This window comes from Paroedura picta, chromosome 14 (genome assembly GCF_049243985.1).
Source record: "Paroedura picta isolate Pp20150507F chromosome 14, Ppicta_v3.0, whole genome shotgun sequence".
NCBI classification, from domain to species: Eukaryota; Metazoa; Chordata; class Lepidosauria; order Squamata; family Gekkonidae; genus Paroedura; species Paroedura picta.
Window position 1 is genome coordinate 14,560,538 of NC_135382.1, and position 18,375 is coordinate 14,578,912.

The 18,375-nt window shown below is 47.2% G+C and overlaps 2 protein-coding genes across 4 annotated transcripts in view; one reads left to right on the forward strand and one right to left on the reverse strand.

The window, feature by feature from the left end:
- The window catches only part of RRBP1 (ribosome binding protein 1), a 57,594-nt gene extending 54,148 nt beyond the window's left edge, over positions 1 to 3,446 (forward strand). For all 3 annotated transcript variants that reach the window (XM_077310650.1, XM_077310652.1, XM_077310651.1), the window contains 3 exons: positions 1,796 to 1,894; positions 2,041 to 2,184; positions 3,249 to 3,446. In XM_077310650.1, coding sequence (XP_077166765.1) covers positions 1,796 to 1,894; positions 2,041 to 2,184; positions 3,249 to 3,290 — 285 coding nt within the window. In that variant the 3' untranslated portion in view covers positions 3,291 to 3,446. The remainder of the gene's footprint in view (positions 1 to 1,795; positions 1,895 to 2,040; positions 2,185 to 3,248) is intronic.
- A 1,930-nt stretch (positions 3,447 to 5,376) lies between these two features.
- Positions 5,377 to 16,569, reverse strand: DSTN (destrin, actin depolymerizing factor). Its single transcript, XM_077310653.1, has 4 exons — positions 16,405 to 16,569; positions 10,406 to 10,713; positions 9,738 to 9,814; positions 5,377 to 5,642 (listed from the first exon to the last, which is right to left on the reverse strand). The coding sequence occupies exons 1-4, from the start codon at positions 16,405 to 16,407 to the stop codon at positions 5,533 to 5,535; spliced, it is 498 nt and encodes a 165-aa protein (XP_077166768.1). The 5' UTR covers positions 16,408 to 16,569; the 3' UTR covers positions 5,377 to 5,532.
- Positions 16,570 to 18,375: the final 1,806 nt, after the last annotated feature.

The window sequence follows — 18,375 nt, forward strand, 5'->3', positions numbered from 1 at the left end:
TATCACCTCACTGCCCAAATTCTCACCGCCAAGTATCTGCCCCAGTTGTCCAGGCACTATGTGAATTAGCTGTCAGTAGAAAACTCAGTTCTCTAACTAGAGTTTCTCCTCAGAGCAGATGGTCAGCTAAGGATCTGTCAGATTGCTCTGAGCCAGCATCCAGATCAGACTTAGACTGAAATCTCTCTAGAACACAACAAATCATTTCCCTGTCTGCTGTTGCTGGCCAATCAGAGCAAGCAGCCTGTCATTTTGCCCTTCTGCCTAGTGAATATTTTAAATCTTTGACTCACTGTTGCTGTTACTTCAGCATTTGGAAACTGACTTTCAAAGTGCTGTCCAGCATATTGGCCATCCCGAGGAACTGATCAGCCACTGTATGACACAGGAGGATGGACTAGATGGACTACTGTTCTGTCCAGCAGGGCTCTTATGTTCTTATCAAGTCCTCTAAATGTACTGGTTCTTTAAAAAGGTAAAGGTAAAGGTATCCCCTGTGCAAGCACTGAGTCATGTCTGACCCTTGGGGTGACGCCCTCTAGCGTTTTCATGGCAGACTCAATATGGGGTGGTTTGCCAGTGCCTTCCCCAGTCATCACCATTTACCCCCCAGCAAGCAAGCTGGGTACTCATTTTACCGACCTCGGAAGGATGGAAGGCTGAGTCAACCTTGAGCCGGCTGCTGGGATCGAACTCCCAGCCTCATGGGCAAAGCTTTCAGACGGCTGCCTTACCACTCTGCGCCACAAGAGGCTCTTTATCTGGTTCTTTATTCTTTATTTATTTTGGGATTTTTAGTCTGCCCTACTCCCAGATGTTCAGGGTTGATTAGTTTTTTTAATTATATAGGTTTTAAAACAAATTTAAAACTAGCTTCATAACACCACATCCTTTGAAAAGAAAAAAGGGGTTGGATAGTAGATGCAATATAGTCTCCATCTGTAATTTGCAAGGTAGACCTGGACAGAGGGGCCAGCCATTTCCGGATGTTATTTCAAGGCCTCAATCATGGTCATGGCAGAACAGCTGTTTTGCAGGCCCCATGGAACAGTTTAAGAGCCTGCAGGGCCCTCATCCCATTACATAAAGTGTTCCACCAAGCCGGGGCCAGGCCTGAAAAAGCCCAATTTAATTTCTCTTTAGGCCGGGGATCCTGAACAGATTCTGCTTGCTCAATCTTAACACTCTTTGGGGGACATAATGGAAGAACAAGCAAATATAGACAAGTGGGACGGTTTGTAGTGAATACAAGAGAAAAAACCTATCCCAAGGCTACTATAGATGTAGTAAAATTATACAGAATACATGAAATAAAAGGTTCTTCGTTCTTGTTTATTCTTGTATAGGATCCAACCAGAATGGTATCTAGATATGTCCCGTTTTCAATGGTTGTCCTCACTTTTGAATGTGAATGTTATGAATCTCCAAATTGTGAAATTCAACCTCTATTGAATAATATATATATATATCGGCCTTTGGGGAGCAGCTCCCACCCATTTAGGAAACCCTTTCAGGGTTGTCATGAAATCCCAAGGTTTCACAAAAACCTGTTTGAGAAAGCCTGTCATGTTGGCTAGGCAGTGGGTTAATATCCCATGACTAACAGTGTTGAACGCTGCTCACCAGTAGCCAAAATTGGACATCTGCTCCAATTGTATATAATCCCTCCAAGGCCGTCTAGGCTTGCGCCTATAACCTTGCCACTGGAAGTAACAGTTTAATTAATTGTTGAGTAAAGAATTACATCTTCACTTTCCCTCTTCTTAAGAATTTCTGCATTCTTTTGAAACTCCAGGCTCAGAAATCATTGTGCAGCCTGCAAACAGAACATGAGAAGCTGAGTCTTGAAAGGAACACAACCGCCCCTGCAACAGAGGACCTTCTGCAACTGCAGGTAGCAAAACCTTCCTTTCCTCTAACTCAAGTTTCAAGACGGAGCTGAAAGAACTTGCCAGCGTTGTTTGTTCTTCTGACAGATGCTTGGAAATGTTTAACAGTCATTGCCCTGAAAGTGAAACTTGCTCTTGTTACCAATTGCAGGAAAGATTGGAAAAGGAGAAGAAGTTATCAAAGGACTTGGGATGTGCGGCTACCAAATTAAAAGAGCTTTTGCAAGTCACCCAGGAGCAGCTGGCCAAGGAAAGGGAAACAGTAATGAAGTTGCAGGAGCAGCTTCAAGGAAGGGTACTGCACCTTATTTACTAACACTTTTTCACTGTCATTGCCTCTGTGCCACACAAGTTGGACAATGCCATTTTAGCGCACTTTAGAAGTAGCTTTTCCAGGAAAATCCAGCTGCAAAAGCACATTGTAAGTGCATTTTCACCTTTAGAAGAGTCTTGTGTTGCTTATAGCAACGCCAGCCTTCAGGGGCTGTGAATCCCCCAGAATTACAACTCATCTCCAGACTGCAGAGGTTGGTCCGGAAGGTGGATTCTATAGCATTACTGAGGCCCCTGTCCTCTACTGACTCCATCCCCAAACCTCAAGTTTCTCAAACGGGATCTGGTAACCCCACCCACCCCATCTCCTGCTGGTGGCCACGGAGAACCTGGCAATCCAAACTGCTAATAACCTTTAGTTCTGCTCTGCATTTCTTACAGTGGTGACAGCCCCAGGCAGACTTCATAGAAGGAAATCGGAAGTATAGTAGCACTTCCACTAGCCATGAGGACCTGGGGATGAGTTGTATTGGCTACTGCAGAGAAGGTGGAGCTTGACACAGGACGATTGCTGGCAGTCCCATGTTGTGCTTCTTATGATGTTTAGTTCAGGGGATCCCCTACCTTTTTGACCCTGAGGGCACCTTTGGAATTCTGGCGCAGCATGGTGGGCACAGCATCAGAATGGCTGACAAAAACAGCTGCCACAGCTTCCCTTCAGCCACACAGCAAAGATCCTTGTGCTTTAGTGGCAGCTCAAGCAACATTTTTTTAAAATTGCACAGCCAACCAGGTGGCTTGCTGTACAGAAGCCCCGCCTGGTCCCACTTTCTAAAAACACACCCCATTCACCATGGTGGGGACCCCCTAGTTTAGTTCCTCTTGTAAAGCAACTGTGATACAAAAATGACATTTTAAGTCCCTCGAGTTTGTTATTTGAATGGAAAAACTCTATTGACTGGGAGGCCAATTCCTGCTCTGTAGCCTCATGTTTGGTCTTCTGAATCATAGAAATGTTACAGGCTATGGCATGATCCACACTATAATATGAACTGGTACAATAATTTACTTCCCACTCTTTCGCAGGGAGAAACGGAGCACAGTGCCAAGGAGGGAACATCCGTTTGATGAGTTCAAAATCCAGGATATGCTATTCACCGTACAAAATGCCTTACACATTCCTAAACTATACACAATTTGCTGTAGACAAAAAAGAAAGACATTAGTGACTCAAATTGTATTTTCATATCTTCTTTAAAGGAATAAAGGTACAATCTGCTGCAACCACTCTTTAATGGAGCTTCACAACTGTTTTCTAAGAACTACATTCATTCCTGGGTTGGGAGAAAGCCTCAACCAGCCTTTTTGCTGGATCTGCACGTTTTGTTTGCACCCGGCTGCCCAACTTGATGTATTTTGCTAAGAGAAATAAGATGGAAAAAGCAGTTAAACTTGGAAGTAGGAAGAGGACCGATAGGCGATTTGAAGAAGAGTTGGTTCTTATATGCCACTTTTCTCTACCCGAAGGAGGCTCAAAGTGGCTTACAGTCGCCTTCCCTTTGCTCTCCCCACAACAGACACCCTGTGAGGGAGGTGAGGCTGAGGGAGCCCTGATATTCCTGCTCGGTCAGAACAGCTTTCTCAGTGCTGTGGCGAGCCCAAGGTCTCCCAGCTGGTTGCATGTGGGGTAGGAGCAGGGAATTGAACCCGGCTCGCCAGATAGAAGTCCGCACTCCTAACCACTACACCAAGCTGTCTCTCTCAACATTGTTTGAATGTTTGCAGTTAGTCTCTCTTTAGTCTGCAGTTTCTATGGAGGCATCATCTGCCTTCAACTGAGAGCTGGCTTAAAGCCAGACTCACACGGGATGTGTTTCATTTGTTGCATTTTTCATGAATCCTCTTGTATTTGCAGCTGCAGCAGACATATCATATAGGCATTCATATTTCTGTGCTTTTCTCCATTTAGTCATGTCTTATGTTTTTAGTGTATCATGCTTGCATGGGGTGTTTTGCAGAGGGCTTCAATCTGTAGCCCCTTGAAGCCCATGTCCTGCTAACCATTCTTGCCCATGGGGTGCTATGAAGCCTAATATAAAGAGTGGGAAGGAACCTCATGAACACTGTTCACCCTCTACTCAGAGATTTCAACAGGTGATATTAAAATATCCAGACCTGGATGGCCCAGGCTAGTTGGCTGCAAATTTACCCCCACCTACCTCCAGACTTAGATTTTCCAACTATTGTCAAACTGTGAAGAGTTCAAAGCAAAGTGTAAATACAGACCATGTTTACATTTTCTCAAGCTCTGCTATTGAAACTGCCTTCCCTACACTGACTCCTACCTAAATTACTAGGTCTATTTAAGGAGCACACAGTGTAGGGAAACCAAGATAGGACATAAACTCTCTGTGTTAATATTTAACTACAGACTAGAGAGATCTGTCATCCCATACCGACAAACCAACTAAACTCAATTCTAAGCAAATTTAAGTCCATACCGAAACTTGCATATGGACTAACAGGCATATAGTGGAGACACTGAACTAACTGAAGGGAAAACTTTTTTCTTTTAAGGTCTTCAATAAAATATCCAAGAAAGCAGCCCCCGCCCCTCCTGAACTGCTTGGACTGACAGCTTAGCTTATGTATGACCACGTTCAGGCTGGCCTTTCATTTTGTCATGTCTGACCTTTCAACCAATGTCCCTTCTGTCTCAGGCCCTCATCTCCTCGATGCTAGGGCAAAAGCCAAGGAAAATGGTTAAATCGCCTAACTGAGCAATCATGTGCTTGATCAATCTGAACTGATTTCCAACATAAATACGAGACACACTGAAAACCTCAAGAAGCAAAATCTCTCCCAGAGACACTAACTGCCACCAGCTCCACAGGCAGGCTGCCAAGAGGCCTACAAGCTTTGTAGCTTTATTTCCCTCGCAGAAATAAAAATCTCTGCACATTTTACCTCCGAAGTTTGCAATTCCTTAACGTTACACATCCCTCTTCATATAAAACTTATGTTCTCTCTGAGGCCTTCCCTTCCCCAGGGGCCCTTCTGAGAGTGGCTTTCAGCTGTTCCTTGTGCAGCTGCTCCTTCCCCAAACTTCAACATTTCACTGAAATTTCACCTTTTAACTCTGACAGGGAGTTTTAAACACGTGAAGACAATACAGATGTTGTCATCCCAACGCAGACATCAGTACACTACAATATAACCTTGAGGGGATTTTTTTTATTAATTTGAAAAGGCTATTTATTATATGCCAACCATGTTTTCGAAATCTATTTCCATTCTAAAGAGACAATGTCTTGACGATTCACAATAATCTGGTCCTTTACACCGCGTGGAATCCTGGTGAAGTGTGGCACTAGAGCGGACAGCCTTCAAAGGCCACTATTAGGGAGCCCCCCAGCTTCTCGGCAATGAACGCTCTGTTGAGGTCCTCCGGCCCATTCGCTTGACATTCGTGCTTGATGCCTAGGAGGGAAAGAGAACCCGTTAAGCAGCTGCAGGGTCCGCTGGGTTAACCCTCCTCCTGATCGCTTCTCACTGGATGGTTCCTTCCTCTGATGCCTGGCTATGGCTTGTTTCCCAGCCAGTCTCCCTGCCTTGTGGAATAGCCCACTGGAAGAAGGGAGAGGAAGGCCCAGCCATTTCACAGAGCCTCTGGCTGAACTCTGCTTTCAGGTTATGGTGAGCCATGGAGGGGCTTTTCATAGGTTAGTTTTTGACTCTGTTATAATGTTCATGAAACTTTTGTGGATTTGCGGCCTGGCTATCTTGTGAGCCTTGGGACTCTTTCTCAAAGGAAAAAAAAAGCAGGAAAGAAGCAAACCAAAATCTGGGAAACCCAGGGTGGAACACCCACTTGTCTTGCACAAGCTCTCTGGGTGACCTTGAGCCAGTCACACACACTCAGCCTAATCTACCCCTCACAGGGTTGTTGTGCAGATAAAATGGAGGACAGGAGAATGACGGCAACTGCTTTTGGTCTTCATTGGGGGTGTGAAACAATAAATAACCTACTAGTAAGACTCAAACATGAGTTTGCAGGGAATGTGTAATCCCTCCCGGCATTTCCCCTTCCCCACAGTATTTCCTGTTTCCCCCTGGCAGCCTCTATAGCCTCTTCCTGCTTCCTTCACTCCAGCTACCAACCAACCTATCTGCCCCCTCCAGCTTTTCTTCCTCTCCCCTGACAGCCTATAAATAGCCTCTCCCTTTTTCCTGCTTCCTTCTCTCCAACTACCAACCTCTCTGTATCTGCCCCCTCCGGTTTCTGCTCCCCACCCCCTCGAGCAGCCTCTCTCCAAGTCCAGCCAAGCAGCAAAACTCATGCAGTGGTGAGTCGCATGGGTGAGCTTTGTGGTAGCCACCCTCCAGGCTGGTCAAATCATGCAAGCTCTGCAGTTGTGAGTCACCCAAGCAGGTTTGTGCAGAGGCCACTGCCAGCCTTGTCCCCAGCAACTACTTCCTTCATCAGGTGAGACGACAGGGAATGGGCAGGGCCCCTTCTAGGGCTGCTTCCAGCCTCCACACCCTTCTCCATTCCACCTCTGACAACCCAGGTTTAGGAGGCTCAACGGTATTGTGGTCACCTAGGAACCTCCAACACACAGCCAGCATGTAGTCACGTAACAGCTCAGCAGACACATATGCCTTAAATCTAGGGACATTGTCTATTACTCAGAGGGGATTTTTAAACCAATTTTTATTTTTCAGACTCCTGCAAACCTGGACTGTTTCCCCCTCGGGTTCGTACCGAAATCCGCCCTCTTTGTGCAGATTTTTTTGATCCACACTCTCAGGCCAATTTCAAGATTAAATCTTTTAGTGGCTCCTTTCCGCTCAAGGGCCCTTTGGAGGAATGAAGGCCATCCTTCTGTGACCAGGCATCACACTGCCTATGCCAGCCAAGGCCACAGTACCCAACTCCCAAATGAGGAGAGTTCCATGGAAGAAAGGGGGGAATGTCAACAACAAATTAAACAAGTATAGGTTTAGCCTAGTATTGTGTAAGTGAATAGCTATTTCTAGACAAACTGAGCCTTCGTAAGCCCATAGAGCTGGCACGGCATGGCAGTCGCAGTGTGGGGCTAAGACCAGTGAGATCTGGGCTTGAATCCTGACTCTATCCCAGAAGCTCCGTGAGTGACCTTGGGCGAATTCCTCAAGTGACCTTGGGCGAATTCCTCGGCCTCACCCACAGAGGTAGTGAAACTGCGGCCCTCCAGATGTCCATGGACTACAATTCCCATGAGCTCCTGCCAGCTGCAGGGGCTCCTGGGAATTGTAGTCCATGGACATCTGGAGGGCCGCAGTTTCACTACCCCTGTGTCAGTGTAATGACGTGACAAGCTGCTTCCTTTCCCAATGAGGGAGAAAAGCAGGAGAAACATGGAAAATTATATTAAAGCAATAAAAAGAAGGTAGGTGTGGCAGACCAAGTGTTTCACTCATTCCATGGGATAGGATCCGAGACGAGGAAGTGACTGAAGAGGTGCCCACAAGTGCTATCGGAGCGACAAGTGAGAAGAAACAGGAGCCAAAGTTTCCTTTGAGGACCGCCATGAATCTGGCTCTGCCACATGTGGCCAGTATAAATTAGACACAAGTGTATATGAATGTCGCCTACTTCCTAGTCTAGCTCAGACTCACACAAAAACAGCTGGAATGCAAGCAAGGAACCCTCCTTCTGCTGACTCTTGCACCTATACTAAAAGAGTTGCTGGTTTACATTCTACACCCAGCGTAAAGGAATGTTCCTACCCTTGGCAGTAACAATGCAAATGAATAGAACAGATCTGCTTACAAAGCTTCTTTGCTCCTCTAAAAGCCTACAAGGAACTATCAGCCAGACCGGTTGTAATCGGAAACAAAAATAAAACGAGGGAATGACAAACTCGGGTGACGCATTAGTAAATGCAAGCTGTCAAAACGAAAGCATTCGATACAGTGCTCAGCATATAGGCAGCCTGCCTTAAGAGCCACAGATCCCAAGTTCCATGAACACGGTGTGGAGGGAGGTAAGGGACCAAACAGGCACAGCAGTCAAGCAAAAAGACACTAGAGCTACCTATCAATGAAGTTCTGGGAAAAGGTCAGATTCCCTGGGCAGGGATCCAAGCATTCAGGAAGCAAAGAATTCAAAAGGAATCTGGGATAAGAACAGGAGAGACGTGTGATGTGTACCAGAACAGGTGGTTTGCAGCTCACAAGATGCAGCCATTGCTGGACAAGCACAGGTTTGACTGGGGGACAGGTTTTGGCCCCAGTTATAAGACGAGAGGCTTGAAGCAAGCATAACATCTTCTCTTAACCAGGCATAGAACAAGGATAAAACAAGTCAAAGAGGGCACTGAACCGTGCCCTTTGGCTGGCTGACAGGGAGGAAGGGTGGTTCAGGCTCCTAAAAATATTTCTAAAAAGGAGGGAGACATCTCCACATGGCAAAAGTATATCTGGAAGCAATCTCATCAAAACAGCTGCTGTTGGGACTGCCTGACCTGTTCTTTGTGCCTTTTTCCTAGACACAATGTTACCACTGCAGGAGCCTTTTGCAGTAAACAACACGTTGACCAATCACTTGGGAAGGTCTTGATTAACAACCCAGTTGCCCAATGCCTGATGAAGTCAACGCTCTCTGGAAAGGCTGCGCTCCTCAGTAAAGTAATGGGATATGGTGTGATCCTACTTTTTCCACCAGATCTCCATCTTTTGTTGCTGCTAATAGCTAGAAAGAAGCTGGTACTATGTCAAAATGTGTGAGCAAGGGAGGTGAACCAAATGGATGGCAACACCGGTTAAAGACCGTGAAGAAGAGCCGGGAAAGGAGGCAAGATAGCAATCCTTGGTTCCTAACAACCCAGCTCCCTAGCATATAACCTAACCAGTCATTAGATGAGGAGGCAAGCAAGAGTTTGATCTCTGGATGCTTGTAGCATGAGAGGAATACGCTAATCCATCTGTGATAAGGAGTTCACCGTTTTGCGATTCCTCCTAATGGTTTCAATGCCAGCTTTAGACTAAACACTTCAGGCTAGAATTTGGCCTTCTCCTCAAATATGCAGGCATTTACCATGCCCTGTCACAAGAGCAGCCATCTCCATTTGCTCCGCCCAGCCATACAGCACTACAGGATAAAAAGATAGCAAAAAAGGTTCTGTCCTGAGTTGAATGAGAAAAGTCAAGATTAGCCACCGGAATTGGTTTTTGTGGGGCACAGATAAGTATGACCTGTGTAGAACACGACAGGGCAATAGTTCCGTACAGAGCAAATCCAAGTAGCTTTCCCCATGTGTGGCACATGGAGGGCGCAATCCCCCAGAAAGTTCTCCCTATACAATACTAATTGATTGTATTGATTTGTATGGCATTCTTGCACAGTTCATAGCCATTTCAATGGGTTTGCACGTATATTTTGCTCTTGAGCAACTGCAACTGGTATTTATCTGGAGTGTCAGATCAGCAGTCTTGCAAAATCGTAATTCTTTTTTTTTTAAGTCCAAACCATTAATTCCCAACACAGAAAGCATCTGGTAATAAGGCAAAGGACCACTAGCGATTACATACCTGGAAACTTCTTTTTGATTGCATCTTTAGAGCTTGCGTAGATCATTTTACTTTTAAGTGGAGCCAGTTCTGGTGCCCTGGTTAGTAGACCCAAACAAACCAAGGTTAATGCACATCATCAAGCTGGATGAGTAGCTTTATTCCATATTTATTCCACAGCATATGCCCACTGCACAGACAACCTCCTCTTCCACTTGCTGTATTAAAAAAGCTGGTTCTCAGACTCCATAACTATCTTGTGGGGTCAAAGAAATATAAATTAGGGCAGAAACATGCAAATAAAAGGGGTGCAATGGGACAAAGGCAGCAGCCTGCATTTGGGGACAAAATCACCAGAGGACAAAACCTAACTCTTTCCTTAGATCACCTAGGACAGATTTCACCAGAGATCCCCCTCCCACCCCCACCCCCGGGCACCGGATTCACATTACAAATGGGGACACACTGCCTTGAGTGCAAAACTTACCTTCTTTCTGCAGAAATCTGCTACTGATCCCAAACAAGGCTCCCTCCCACAACACAAATGGACACTTCACGTCTGACCATGCACACCTTGTCACTCACAGTGCCCCTAACGTATCTGCTGGGTTTGCTCTTGTAACTTAATTAGCAAAGGGCAGACTGCTGCATGGCATTGCCACCCGCACGCTGTGGCTTTTCTATCTTACCACAAGAAGAATATCAGCTCCTCTTTCTTGGACTCCTTTGTTTCAAAGCTCGCATCGTACAAGGCATAGCGGCAATCTTTTTCTGGCAACATCTGCACAAATTGCTTGAAAGGATCGGTAACCGTCACGCCAATGTCGCCCACGAGGATCTCCTTGCCTTCCTCCACAACGATGCATTTCTTGTCTGCACTGAGGCAAAAGATAACTGCCTTTTTCCTCTTCTTGATTTCCTCGGGGGTAGAACACTTTCGGACTTTCATGTCGTAAAAGATACGGCAGACCTCATCAGCGACTTGGACACCGGATGCCTGTTGAGGGACAAGATAAGGGGCCCCCATTTCTTTATTTGGCTTACAACCCTTGCCGGCTTACAATTCATTGCTTACAACCAGGAGACATTTCTAGGCATTGAATAGTCATTTCTAACAGACACTTCTGGGTGCCCTAATCTGGATACCCCAGGCTAGCCCAATTTCATCAGGTCTTGGAAGGTAAGCAGGCTAGTAGTTGGATGGGAGACCTCCAAGGGATATTAGAATCATGATGGGAAGGCAGGCAGTGGCAAACCACCTCTAAGCATTTCTGGCTTTGAAAAACACACCAGGAATCAGCATAATAATAACAATATTATACCCTGCTTTTGACTATCCGACGGAGTCTCAAAGTGGCTAACAATTGCCTCTCCCAACAACGGACACTGTGTGAAGTAGGTGGAGCTGAGAACACTCTGAGAGAACCGTGACTCATCCATGGTCACCCCAGCAGGCCTCATGTGTCTTAAAGGGGCTTACAATCACCTTCCCTTCCTCTCCCCACAACTGACACCTTGTGGGGAAGGTGGTGCTGAGAGAGCTCTGAGAGAACTGTGACTGGTCCAAGTTGACCCAGCAGGCTTCATGAAGAGTGGGGAATCAAACCTGGTTCTCCAGATCAGAGTCTGCCGCCTCTAACCACTATGCCAAACTGGCTCTCAGTTGTCAGTTGTGACTTGACGGCATAAACCCAAACAAAACCCCCCTTTTGGTTTGGATCCAGGCCAAACGTCCGCTTGTACCAGAGCTCTTACATAAGCAGAAATGCACGAAAAAGACTGTGGCAGCCACTACCCCTGCCTGCCTTTCCGCTTGAGCAACATCTTGTATAACCAGTTTCTGGGTCCTGTAATATATAAGAAGGAAGCTGCTAGGTCTTGCACAAGATCTTCAGCAAAAATCTGTTTGCATTTCCACATGGCAGGATCTAAGCCTTTGACAGGCAACCCAGACAGAACAATATTCAGGATGAAGCGCTTGCTGCGTTACAGGAAACCAGCCCCAAATTTGCAACAACTTTTACCCTAAACCTCTTCTGCTTTTGAGTTTTTTTTCTTCCTTTCCTTTCCTTTTTTTTTTACTGCTAGAGTTAAACAGTTTTGCTATTGCTACACAATTATCAAAATTCAAAGTACAGTTCTGGTCACCGCCCCTCAAAAAAGGTATTATGGTATTTCAAAAGGGGCAGAAAAGGGCAACTAAGATGAGTAAAAGGACAAAAGACCTTCCCTATGAAGAAAGGCTAAAGGCAGGGGTAGTCAAACTGCAGCCCTCCAGATGTCCATGGACTACAGTTCCCATGACCCCCTGCCAGCGAACACTGGCAGGGGCTAATGGGAATTGTAGTCCATGGGCATCTGGAGGGCCGCAGTTTGACTACCCCTGGTTAAAGGAGATAGGGCTCTTTAGCTTGTAAAAATGATTGGAAAGTGACATAGCGGTTTACAAAATTATGCATGGGATCTATAAGGCAGAGAAAAAAGTCCTTTTCTCCCTATCTCACAATAGAAGAATTTGTGGGTGCTCAATGAAATTCACGAGCAGCAGGCTTAGAGCAGCTAAAACAAAGTACTCCTTCCCCCAAAGAGTAATTAACACGTGGCATTCACTGCACCATTTGGCATAGTCCCATGAATGGACGGGATGTGAGAATCCATTCTATTATTCTCTCGAAACAAGACTACTGCAATGCACTCTATATGGGATTGCCTATTGTCTATCATTTGGAAACTCAAATTAGTGCACAACATTACCACTCAGTCACTATGGAGTACTAGTCAGGTTATGCTTATCACACGGCACCCAATCAGTGACGGGGTTCAATTCAAGACCCAGCCAATCACCTACAAAGCCTTTCCATGCCCACGGACCCTCGTAGCTACAGGGCTAACTATCCTGCCATGCTCTGCCCCGATAGCTTTGCTCATTCTCACTACAGAAGGAAGCAAGCCAAGCGGTCTGTCAGAGGCCTCTGTTAGGACCAGTGCTGTTTACTTAGCTCGTTGATGATCTGAAATAAGCAGGCATCAGTGCAGGGAAAGGCCATCTTTGTAGATAACAGCAAATCACTCATGATGGTTAAGACCCAAAGTGGACCATCAGGAACATCTCCCCAAATTGGGGGAATAGGGAGCAAATGAGGTTCAGCATACAAAGTACATAATGATGCCCTCTGAAATAAGATGGGACTGAAAAGGCAGGGATTTCCCCTACACAGGGTGGGTTTTAATCTTGGGGTTGTGGTTATTCTGTGTGACAGAATGGGTAGGGGGAACGCACCACATCAGAAAATCCTATTGGACCTGACCTGTGATCCATGTAGTCCAGCATCTCATTTCACACAGTGGCCAACCAGTTGCCCTGCAGGGCAAACAGGGCATAAGGGCTGAGGCTCTCCCAGAAATGCTATTTGTTGCCGCCAGTCATCATGACTAGCAGCCATTGATGGGCCTCTTCCATGAATCTGTAGCTATCTAAGCTCATGGCCATCACTATATGCCCTGGAAGACAGGTTCTAAACTGGGGGTTATTAGGATTTAAAGAAATAGCCATTAATGCCATGTGGCTGTAAAGATCTATGTCTATGATAGAACATAATATTTAGTTTCCATACTTGTGCCACTTCTGGGGAGGTTCACAATGTGAAAAACACGTTCAATAAAATGTATTGCAATACTAAAATTACAATGAAATACTGTTTGTAACCCCATCCTCAACGCCCCCCCCCAACCACCACATCTGCACCCTCCTGACTGGAGATGACATTGGATAAAATAAACAAGAAGTGTCTGGATCCATGCTAGCATCTGCATCCTGCCCTTCCCCCCCCTGCATATATTCCTGTATTTTGGTGTTCTTTGCAGGAGGGCGATGGAGTGAGCCTTTGGTGAATTTGGGATTGCTTCAATGTAAGGGCTTGTTTAATTTCACTTTGATTTCTGCAGCAGGGAGGGCAGATTAGAGGAGAGGAAGTTATCTGCATAACTGTGTCCTTGGAGGCCAGCAGGAGTGTGCCAATTGGAGTTTCCCACCTATCAAGTAGGGGAGAGCCAAGAGAAGGCTACATTTGGAATACTGTAGAATTCACTCCCAGCTCACAAAGAGCCCCGTTAAGCTAGCAAAGCACCACTAATATGATGAAAAAGGAAGAGCAATTTCCCCACGAGGAAAGCCTAAGGTTTCCAGTTCAGGGGGGGAAAGGAAGCAGGGATATGATAGAGGTCCATCAAACTGTGTGTGCTGGGGAGGAAGTGGAAAGAAGTTTTTCCGCCTCTCCCAAAACTCAGGGGCAAGGGATCAGGCCTATTTATGGCCATTACTTATGAAGGCTAAAAAGAGTTTTCAAATGTGCCTCTGAATACCAATTTTGGGGAAGCAATGCCAGGGGAAGGCACTGACTTCCGTGACCTGCTTCGGTAGTCACTCCTGGATCTGGTGGACCACTGGTCAGATCCAGCCAGTGCTCTTCCATTCTTATGAAACGCAAAAGGTCCCATTAACTTCAAGTGAGCAGGAAGAACATTTGTCCCAAACACACCCATGAATGCTTCAATAGGTAGCTGAAAACAGCCAAGGCTCTTCTATAGGCTGGACCAGTCTTTTTCAACCTTTTGGCTGTGGAGGAGCTCGAAATAATTCTTCATATTTTACGGAGCTCCAGAAGTTATATCAGTTGGCCACACCCCAAAAAGTGACATCACTATCTGCAGCCTTGGCCCTCCTTTTGCTCCATCCCTCCACCTTTGCTACTAGTATGCCAGCTCTGACTCACGTAGGATATAAAGAGGAGTTGGAGCTCAGAAGACAGGCTGAAACTGCCCCCCCCCCCCAATACCACACCAGTTCAGAGCTCCCACAGACCTCAGGGGTTTGCAGATCCCAGGACTGAGAAGTGTCAAAGGAAACTTGCAAGAGTACATTTCTTCCTTTCAGTCATGTTACAAGTAGGCTTTCAGAAAGCCAAAGAAACAAGCAACCAATTTGGGACTTGGTCCTACAGCCTAATAGAGCCTGTCTGCAGCGGCATTCCACTGTAACATACCTCTCCAAAAACCCTTCCTTGCCAGCAGATTAGTTAACAGCACCAGACGTCCCTTAAACACCTAAGAATATTTACTTTGGCAGACTTCAACACCCCCGCCCTCAGCTTTTCTGGAAGGCAGATACTTCTGTCTTCCTCATTCAGGATGGGTGTGTCCCCCACCAAATGGGGAAGGTTGAGCCTGCAGAGCATGCACCGCTCCTAATATAGCGACGTTCGCTCACGATGTGTCATGCCAGGCTAAGCAAACATTAGAACAGTTCTATACCTCCCTGCTTCTCTCTGAGCTGCCTTCAGAAATAACGCACAACCTCGCAACACTGTATAGGCATGAGGGCATGGAGCATATATGAGCAGACGGTTACGTCCTCAAACAAGACTGGATTATAGCCACACCTTCAATTTTATTTGCTATAATATTGTCTGCAGCAAGTATTTAAGCTCATTACTTATCGAAATAAACTGAGCCGTAGAAAGCACGATTGTGCTTTCCTTATGGCGACCGTGTTTCCTTATATCCTCCATTGCTTAGCCCTCGCACGTGGCGGTGGAGGAAAACGCTGGGTCCAATTAACCCTGGCAGAACCTCGTGCACAGGGCAGAGGTGGAAAACTTCAGTTCAAATTGGACAGAACCTGGCACTGTCTGGCAACTGAAAGGTCCAATGGGACAAGCTGGAGCACAGGTGTGGGTAGGAAGAAAGAAGGCAGGCAAGCATGAAGCCTGCCTAGAAGACAAAATTATATGCCAACCAGTTTAGTAGGCCACGGATGGGCAAACTGTGGCCCTCCTGATGTCCACGGACTACAATTCCCATGAGCCCCTGCCAGCATTCGCTACCAAGTCTTGGTATCGGATTGCATTCCTGGCAGGGGCTCATGGGAATTGTAGTCCGTGGGCATGGGAGGGCCACAGTTTGCCCACCCCTTGTCTAGGCGAATGCTGGCAGGGGCTCATGGGAATTGTAGTCCGTGAATATCTGGAGGGCCACACTTTTCCCGCCCCTGGTCTAGGTGATATCCCGAGGGGGCTGCAGTTGGCTCCAAACCCCACTCCCAACCGGGCTGCAGCAACCGCGGGTCTGAGCACGAGGAGGGACCCTCGCCAGCACAAAGCCCGGGGCCGAAGGGGCAGGACCGGGGCGCAGCCAGCCAGCCAGCCAGCCAGCCACTCTCCGCCTTCCGTCTCTCCCTCTGCGGCAGCCGACCATTGCAAGCCCAAACACGTCCCGTTTTTCCGACGCGCTCCCCGCCTTCCCGCTGCAAAGCGAGGCAGGCAGGAAGAAAGGAGCGCCCTCCTGCCCTCTCCGCCCGCGCGATCCGGCCTGGCTAGGGCGGGGCCGCCACGGAGACGGAGCCGGAGCCGAGCGCGGCCGCCGCGTCCTCCGAGCCCCGAGCCGGGAGGGGCCGAGCAGCGCCCTCTCCCAAATCCTCCCCATTGTCCCGCAGGCCCGCGCCGCAACCCCACCCAGCCAAGGCGGAACCAAGCGGCCCGACCCGGCCCGGCCACGCTTCCCGCGCCCGCTGCCCCCTCCCGGGCTGGGCCGAGCCGGGCCGCCGCCCTCCGACCCCTCTTGGCAGGGAAGCGGGCGGGAGGCCCCCGTCTGTCCGTCCCTCCTTCCCCTCCTCAGCCCCGCTCCGGCTCACCATGGCGGAATCTCTGCGGCGGCAGTGGCACAAAAGGCGCTCGTCAGACTACGCCGGAAGCAGCCGCGGCCCGAGACGGAAGTGGCGGCGCCCTTTCCATAGAGACGTCACGCCAGCGCGGCAGGCAGGTCCCTGCGCTTCCGCCAGGACTGCGGGGAAAACGCTCCTCCGCGCATGCTCCCTGGAATGAGGGGAGGGGGGCGGGGAGAGAGAGAAAAGGCCTCGTGGGGATTTCAGGGGCGGCTTGGAGGGTCGTCTCATGGCTGCAGGATACCGCGGAGCTGGGGGAGACAGCCCCCCCTCCCCGGGCCGCCCAGTCCGGTCCCTTCAGTTTTTTGGGACTTGAAAAATCGCACATGCTTGACAGGGGCTCATCCAGGCTCCTGCTAAAAATGTGCAAGGAAGGAAGGAAGGAGACTCCACCATCTTCGGGGGCAGCATATTCCATCTATGAACAGCCCTCGCCAAGGCTATCACAAGGGATGGGGTGTTTTTTTTTTGGGGGGGGGGGGAGTTACCAAAATAAAGAATATATGAAGCTACTCATTGAATCAGTGAAGATCCATGAAGAATGGTACGGGACAGAAAAAGAATTTTAACAATTCAAAGAGTTTAACAATTCAAAGAAGTGAGAACGAACCAATTAGGTTTCATGAAGGTTCTGCAATGTACTGTAAACACACATGCGTGCTTTTAAAAAATCCTTTGCACAGGCCTGACCCTCGCTGCCAGAAAATGCTTTCTAATATTTAAGCGGAATCTCATTTCCCATCATTTGAACCTATTGCTCCTGGTCCTTGTCTCTAAGCCTGGAGTAAACGTGCTGGCCTCACAGTTAAAATGAGCTAATCCTGTGCTATATACTATCTCTGGACACTCTACAAACATCATGGTTTCAATGGGCAGCCTTGGTTGTCATGTGAATTATCCTGCAGCGCTGGAAATCTGGTAGTCCTCCATCTGTGGATGACTGGGCCAATGATATGTCACAGCTCTGTACAAGGGAAATAATCTCAGACAAGGAGGTCCTGAGACCTTCACTTTCATCTGGCAAGATTTCCTGTATCTTGTTGAATAAGGCTGCTTCACCTTCCCCACTCATTAAGCTGGATCCATTCTTTTATGCCCTCCCCCAAACACACACTCCCCACCCCCTTATTTTCTACTGTTTGCTGCCTGTGTGCATCTCTTTGTTTTCTTTTTGATGGGGTATGTAAAGGAAGAAGGGGGGGTGTAGCATTACAGAGAGTTTATTACTATCTTAGGTGGAAAACAAATTTTTTAAATCTTGATTTAAAAAAATGCCTAGGGACTCATCCAAGATGGGGAGCCTGATCTAGGAATATAACTCCTTTGTCACTACCTGAGGATATTCGCTTAAATTCTACACTTCCTTACCAGAGGCTGTTTCAAGTCACCAAAGACTCTTGATCTTGATCTGTCATCTGATCTCTTTTTCTGCATGCTTATAAAAAACATCTTTTAAAAGTGCCATTGTTCTGAGGCATGCAGTATTCTTCAGATTTGCCCATGGTTACTTTCAGATTCATATCTTTAGCAAATCCAAAATCATTGGTGGTGGAAAGTGGTGTCAAATTACATCTGATTTATGGTAACCCCTGCTGGGGTTTTCAAGGCAAGAGATACTCAGAGATGGTTTGCCATTACCTGCCTCTGCGTCATGACCCTAGTATTCCTTGGAGGTCTCCTATCCAACTAGGTTGACCCAGCTGAGTTTCCATAGCTTTTTTTCTGACGCACATGAGATACACTCTCAGCACAGAATTATATAATAGCAAAGAGTGGTAAGCCTTGTCATATACCATAGGTGGTGGTCTCCAAAAAGTCTAAAATTTTACATATATTAGTTGGAGCCATAATTTACAGATCCCATTCAACTACTCAGCTACACTTTATAATGAGTTTAGACATTTTATATAGAGTGTATTGTTACAATTCTGACCACTGAGG

Coding starts and splice junctions, on each gene's coding strand:
- DSTN (XM_077310653.1), bottom strand. Junction 9,815..10,405: donor GAGCTGATATTCTTCTTGTG/GTAAGATAGAAA, acceptor TCTACTAACCAG/GGCACCAGAACTGGCTCCAC. Junction 5,643..9,737: donor AATCAAAAAGAAGTTTCCAG/GTATGTAATCGC, acceptor TTTCCCTCCTAG/GCATCAAGCACGAATGTCAA.